At 37.8% G+C, this 6,747-nt stretch overlaps 1 protein-coding gene across 4 annotated transcripts; it reads right to left on the bottom strand.

Moving 5' to 3' along the window:
• Positions 1–2,649: 2,649 nt before the first annotated feature.
• LOC126720401 (putative serine/threonine-protein kinase) lies at positions 2,650–5,161 on the bottom strand. Of its 4 annotated transcripts, XM_050422836.1 has the most exons (5): positions 4,894–5,161; positions 4,612–4,808; positions 4,456–4,577; positions 4,224–4,344; positions 2,650–3,311 (listed from the first exon to the last, which is right to left on the bottom strand). In XM_050422836.1, exons 2-5 carry the CDS (start codon positions 4,625–4,627, stop codon positions 3,301–3,303), a joined length of 270 nt encoding a protein of 89 aa, XP_050278793.1. In that variant the 5' UTR covers positions 4,628–4,808; positions 4,894–5,161; the 3' UTR covers positions 2,650–3,300. The 4 variants fall into 4 exon arrangements, 1 of the variants encoding a protein (XP_050278793.1); XR_007653368.1 differs by lacking the exon at positions 4,224–4,344 and having other exon boundaries at positions 4,658–4,808; XR_007653367.1 differs by having other exon boundaries at positions 2,650–4,344; positions 4,658–4,808; positions 4,894–5,159.
• Between the last annotated feature and the right edge of the window lie 1,586 nt (positions 5,162–6,747).

Here is a 6,747-nt window from a genome sequence, read left to right on the forward strand (position 1 = left end):
ACGTTCTGGAGCATTCTCAGGTAGGTCTTCTAGAATTTTTTGGACGACCCAGAAGTTGCCGTGCCCCCTACAATCATCCTTATGTCTCCAATGTGCGGCCTTGGGCGCTCATTCTCCCGTTGCAGGGCCTGCTCTTAGGGTAGATCCGTTCTTTCCTAGCTAACGAACTTTTATAGCTTCCCCTGTCTTATAAGGGCCTCTATCTGCTGTTTTAGATTGTAGCAGTCAGTTGTGTCGTGCCCATGGTCGCGATGGAAGCGGTAGTACTTGTCCCTTGGCCTCTTGCTAGGATCTCCCTTCAACTTGCTTGGGAAAGTCAGGGCTTCTTTGTCTTTGATCTGCATTAAGACCTGATCTATTGGGGCAGCTTGTGAATCTCTCGGTGGGGGGTTTGGAGCGTCTATCATCCTGTCGTTCTCCGGTCCTAGCCACCTTGAGCCCCCTATCCTGCCGTGTATCCTCTTGTCTTTTCCTTTTTTTGGGCTTATCCTCGTGGGCCAGCAGTGCGTCTTCCGTTTTCATATACTTGGTGGCCCTGTAAAGCACATTCGACATGGTCTTTGAATCGTTCTTGTACAGAAAATACAGGAACTAACCCTTTTGTAACTCATTAGTGAATGCTGCCACGAGTATCTTGTCATCCGCCTCGTCAATTGAGAGGGCCTCCTTGTTGAAACGAGTTATGTAGGACCTTAGCGTCTCGTCCTCCTGCTACTTAATGTTCATCAGACATGCAGTAGACTTCTTGTATCTGTGCCCTCTAATGAAGTGCGAAGTGAACTGGGCACTTAGCTCCTTGAAAGTACTGATAAAGCTAGGCGTTAACCGACTGAACCAAATTTTCACAGCACCCTTCAGCGTTGTAGGGAAGGCCCTACACATGATTTTGTCTGCAACTCCTTGAAGGTGCATCAAGGTCTTGAAGGTCTCCAAATGATCTAAAGGGTGCTTGACTCCGTCGTAACTGTCTATATGTGGCATGCGGAATTTATGCGTTAGGTTGTCAAGATCGCTGGATACTCGTCCCTTAAGGGCGTTTATCATAACTTCTATCTGCTCCTTCATTGCCTGCATCTCCACGATAATAGCTGGAGCTGTATCCATGAGGGTTGGGAGCCTTATGTTTTGTCGCTCCGGTCTACTTGGGGCGCTACTACCCTCCGGTCTCTCTTGGTTCCTGCGATTAGCACTGGCACCTTCTTGATCTTCTTCTTGGTTTCCCATCATCGCGTTCTTCTGTCGTAGCTGTTCCTCTAAGGTCTGGTTTTTTTTGGTGAGGTGCTCCACTACTGCTGTAAGGGTTAGGACCTGTCTCTCTAGGGCAGTAGGTTGTGGCTCGTCTTCCTGAATGTTGTTGGTGGTCGCCATCAAGCGTGTAAGTACCATGCAGCCCTTTGTCCGGGTAGCGTTTGTATGGCTTACAAGCTGCAGTTACGATATTTCTCACAGAAGGCGCCAACTGATGATGCCGTAAATATCACCAGTGAGCTACACGATCCTTGCAAGCTCGTAACGATATCTGCATAGAAAAGAGAGAAGACCTAACAGAGAGCACCGGTGTGGTGTCAGCCGAATACCCTTCGAAGGTCAAGTTAGAACTATTCTCACAACTCTAGAGTACTAGAAAAGGGTAAATTATGTGTATCTCGATTTGTGAAGGCATTGAGGCTTTTATAGTAGTAGAAGGTTGGCATCTCTTCCTTGGTGTAGAAGTTTTTTTCTTATAGGAATCCTCTTGAATAGTCCCAAACGTGATGGACAAGACATTTCCTTGTAGAGAAGATCTTTCTTAATGCGCGTATCTTCCGGAATCCTTTTCGTGCTAGGATTCCGTTTACCTTCGGATTCTATGGTGATTAAGTGTGTGTCGCAAGTATTTCCCATCTAGGGTTTTTACTATATCTATCCATAACAAACCTTCGCAAAAGTTGGGCTTGCCCTCTATCGGCTCATGGACATGGATCCGTCAAGCCCATTTAATGGAGGTCCGTCAGGCTATATTTTTATCCTCTTCATCTACCTAATTAAATATTTATATATAGGTGATGCTTTCTTGCTTATAAAATGACTTATTTTTCATTTTTATAATCTCTCAAAAATAATAATGAATAAAAAAAACTATAGTAGCAATCTAAGATCTTAATTAATTGGTGTTTTGACTTAATAATAAAACGTCATTGATTTGAAATACTATCATATCTATGGAAGTCTAAGATCTTAATTAATAGTCCTCAATATTTTGGAAAATTTCCAATTCTCATTCCCATAACAAGAAATTGTTTAAATTTATTATTGTAATCTAGGCGAACATATATGATATCCTTTTTTTATTTTTATTTTTTTATTACCGAAAATGTTGTGCAAGATAAGCAAAAAGCCACCTTTCTATGGTTAGACAAAACAAATGATTGAACTCTTGTTTTGCATGCAGGTCTGTCAAAAATCGACGCCCTGACCTTAACCATTTCTCGACGTAATAGATCCAACTTAACGAGAAAGAATCTCTGATGAAGCACCCCTCTTGTGTTTAGTATACCCAACAGAACTTAACAGCTATTTTCATGTTGCCAAAAAGATGACCACAAAACCAATTAGTTTAGAAGTAGACTTTCATAAGGCGTAACATCAATAAATCCAACAGGGCAACCAAAATGCAAGTCAACTATCTTGGAACATAGAACCTAAGCATATATCTTCCTTTAAATTTGAACATAGCCTACCAACTGCATTCGCTGCAAAGTTCATTAACAGAATGGAAGAAAAACTAGAAGACATCATTCAGTTATGTTTATCCTCAATCGGTGTCCAGAGAGAAAAATAACATTTGATTCAAACCCGCATAAAAGTAAACTTTACAGCTTTTGGGTTGTCAAGAAAGAAAAATCCCAATTGGATCTACCAGTGTTTCGTTTGATGCACTAATATTCTCTTTTTCTCCCATTTAGTTAGTCTTCATGATCAAACAACGGCAAAAAAGACATCCTTTCATTCTCTGCATTACTGTTTTTATTTCTTCCCAGCAGTTGCTTCTGTAGATTGTGTGTCCCATTCATCTAATAAATCTCCCCGCAGTATAGCATCACCAAAATTCGCAGAGAAAAGAGGTATACCCTGCAGATAATTAACAATTTGTGTCATTGTAGGGCGTTTACTTTCATACAAGTCCACACAGTGCACTGCCAGCTTTGTAATTGCCACTCCATCTCGAACATCAAAATCTGGTGCACCGTCAAAGCTCTTATGAACAAGTAAACAGCCAACTGGTTGTGAGCTAGAATTCAACTTCTGCTTGTACTGTCTCTATGCCCATCCTGCAGGAAATTCACTAGCAGCTCGGCACTTGGATTGATCAAAGACAAATTTAGTAATGAGCACTAAAAGTACAATACCAAATGAAAAGACATCGGTTCTCTTCACCCAAAAAGGCAAAAACCTATTATAGAAAAAGTTTGTAAGAACAACTGATCAGGAAAAAGAGAAGGAAAAGAAAAATTTTGTATGGAATAACCATAGGGAAAAAAAGAGTGAAGTAAAACTGCAATTCCATAAGACTCTTACATCCAAGCAACTCCACTACAGTAAACACAGAAATGTTAACATTGCAAGCATTGACCCAAAAATTACAGTGACCATGAGTAACACGAACATTAGCACAACTAAGAGATGCAATGCCTATAAATTCACTAAAATATCACCACAAGCATTCACAGTAGTATTTTTTCACACATTTATCAATAGCTTCAAGAGGAATGGAAAAATTTAAAGCAATACCTGAATAAGGGCAGCTACTTGAAACAGATAACACTTGTTTATTGTAAAACAATTATAGCTTAGACTAGAGAAACAGAACAAAAAGCCTTAGGTAAATTTTTTACAACTTCGCAACCCACTGCCTATGGCCTACCACTTATGATGTCGGTTGACTCTCCCAAAATTGTTTCCTTTACCCACTTATTAGACAAATAGCCCTTCCCACAAAAGTGACAATTAGGGACTTCTGCCAAAGCACTTTTAAGGGGCCAATTTTCTAGTCCATGCATAAAAACACAGATAATCATATTGCCAATCAGTTCAGCATATAGCTTGTCTTCACGGTAGTCAAGCAGTTCACAGTGCATATAATAACATCAGTATTATGTCCAGTAATTACGCAGACGCAGTAAACTTAAACAAGTTCAAAACATTAAAATATGAATTAAAAAATAAAACATAAAGGGATATACCATTGTGAACAAAAAGTGGATCAACATAGCTATCATAACCGTAATATACAGTGCATGGATACCGTTTCACAATGGTACGATCAGGTCGCAGACTAAAGTCAAGTAACACTGGATTGGAATCCTGCAGAGCCATTGGATTATGCAAGACTTCATAAAACTTTTGAAAATTAAAGAATTGTGGCTAGAGCTATAAAGTTAATTGAGAATTCATGATCACAACGCCAATGCTAACCTGATCAAGAATGACATGAGCAGGGTGAACATTGCAAACCAGGTAATTCCGTTCATGCAAATGCTCAAGCACACGAGCAACTCCGAGAGCCGCCTGCATTCTCTGGGTCCAAGTAAAATCATCTGCAATTTTTCAACAAGACAAGACATCAGTGACTTAATTTCATAATCATGGTTTATAGAAACCACATGAGCTCTGCTACCTTTTTCGATAAGGTTGAGAAGAGAATCCTTTGATCTAACATCATAGACAACACCATAATGGGAACCTTGATCTTCACAGCAATACCGTATCAACTTCACCAAATTGGGGTGATTTCCGAGATCCGGATTTGTCAAAACAAAGAGCTCACGCTGAAAGATATGATTATAATCTCAACTCAATACACATTCTTGTAAAATACAATAAATGGTTAGATAGATAGATAATTTGTAGTACCTCCAATCTGTCAACAATAGCACCGTCGCCAAGTGCGATGGTACATACGTCGTCAGGAGGAAGCTACCAAATTTTGACAGTAAGCTCTTGAGCATCTGGGGTTTTTCCGCGGTAGAGTTTGCCAAATTGAACATTTACAATGAAGTTTTCTTTGCAAAAGGAGTCGGTTAAGACTTCCAAATCCCTCCAGCTTAGTTTTTTTGGTTTGCCATCAATTTCCATCTCTGATTATTCAACAATTTTATAATATGAATTATTCATAGAAACCAAAAATATCACGCAATCCACATGCATACATACAGAGTCATCGTCTCTCTCAAAAGTCAAAACTGACTCAAAGAACACATACATATATTTCTAAATTATAATATATTTCTAGCGTGTGTATATATATATCTGAACATGCGCGTGGAAAGTTTTGTTTTGTTTTTAAATCAAATTTTTATTTTATTTTTCACTCTATCAAATAACATAAAATACAAAAAAATGTTTCCTCCGAAATATATGGAACGGAAGCAAAAATCTTATATATAAATATACTTACGAGCAAGGTTCTCGGTTAGTAGTGCTGCTTGAAACAGCTTTCTTTGTCCCAGTGGTAGCTGCACCAATATATAAATTCATAAATTAACTTTTACAATCTAAAATCTTAAACCTATATCATCAACAACTTAAAAGCAGCAATTGATAAATCACAGCCATAATTATTCTACACTTAATCAAACAACCTAAACTGATGCATGTGTGTAGAATCAGAATCTATAACACACAATTACTGCAACTCTTCCATGAAACTTAAGTTCTACACAAAATAATAGAGAAAACCTCTCTAGCAAACTTTGGCAAAATTTGCCAAACAGTACAATTTCAGAAAATTTTCAGCTGGATAGCACACGTTCAAACTTATTTAGTAAGTTAGACTCTTTTTGGAAGTCGATTTTAATAAGAAAGTATGGTGTCAAAAAGGCAGAGCTGGTGAAAGCTTGCTTGTCAAGAGAATTCTTGCTCATGAATAGGAATTCGTTTGTCTACATTTTCAAGTTCATTCAAGTAAGATGAGCTTTATAGTATTTTTTAGAACTTTCTTTTCTTTATCAAATTTCATTATACCCAAATATGAGTAATATAAACTTTTTCTTTTGTTTTCTTCTTTTAGCTTACAACAATGGCAATGATTGTTATGACAACTTTCCTACGGACTGATATGCACCGAAATTCAGTTACTGATATTCATGACCGTTGCAAACCTTCCTGTTTTCTTGAAGCAAAGGAAGCTCAATAAATTAAGATGCAATCTTTGTAACATCAAATGCGGAAAGGGTCTTCACTGCCTAATTAAGATCTCAAAAGTGGGTTTGGATTTTGGGTTTGGTATTGTTAACTTCTTTGCTTAATATGTTTTTGCTTAATGGAATTCAATAGTTTGACAAGTGAAAGTTTCTTCATATGCCACATGTCCTAATTGTTCCAGTTCTTCAAAGAGTTGACTTCCTTAAAAGTGAGTTTGTTTTTTTGGTTTTGGTTTTGTGATTTTTGTCATTTTTTTTTTAATACAACATTTCTTATTAGTGTTTTTATTATTGCATGGGTTTGAACATGAGAAATGAGATTATTGTAATTGCATATAATTTAAATATGTATCATAATATAATATATATATTTTGCAAAACTTTCCCGTGCATCGCACGGTTTATCGACTAGTTTTAATTATTTTGACATCAAAATATGCATTAGCACGTGTGGGAATCAATGTATAATGGCAGCCCTCAGAGTTTCATACAGAAGGAGGTTAAGCCAAACAGTGAACTTGCATCAATGCACTGCCACCTGCCAATTTCATTGTATGAAGCTTAA

This window comes from Quercus robur, chromosome 4 (assembly GCF_932294415.1).
Source record: "Quercus robur chromosome 4, dhQueRobu3.1, whole genome shotgun sequence".
NCBI lineage: Eukaryota > Viridiplantae > Streptophyta > Magnoliopsida > Fagales > Fagaceae > Quercus > Quercus robur.

Bases quoted from the DNA above. Each gene is read 5' to 3' on its own strand.
- LOC126720401 (XM_050422836.1), bottom strand. The intron at 4,345-4,455 runs GTTAGCATTGGC...ATGGCTCTGCAG, and splicing joins CTCATGTCATTCTTGATCAG to GATTCCAATCCAGTGTTACT.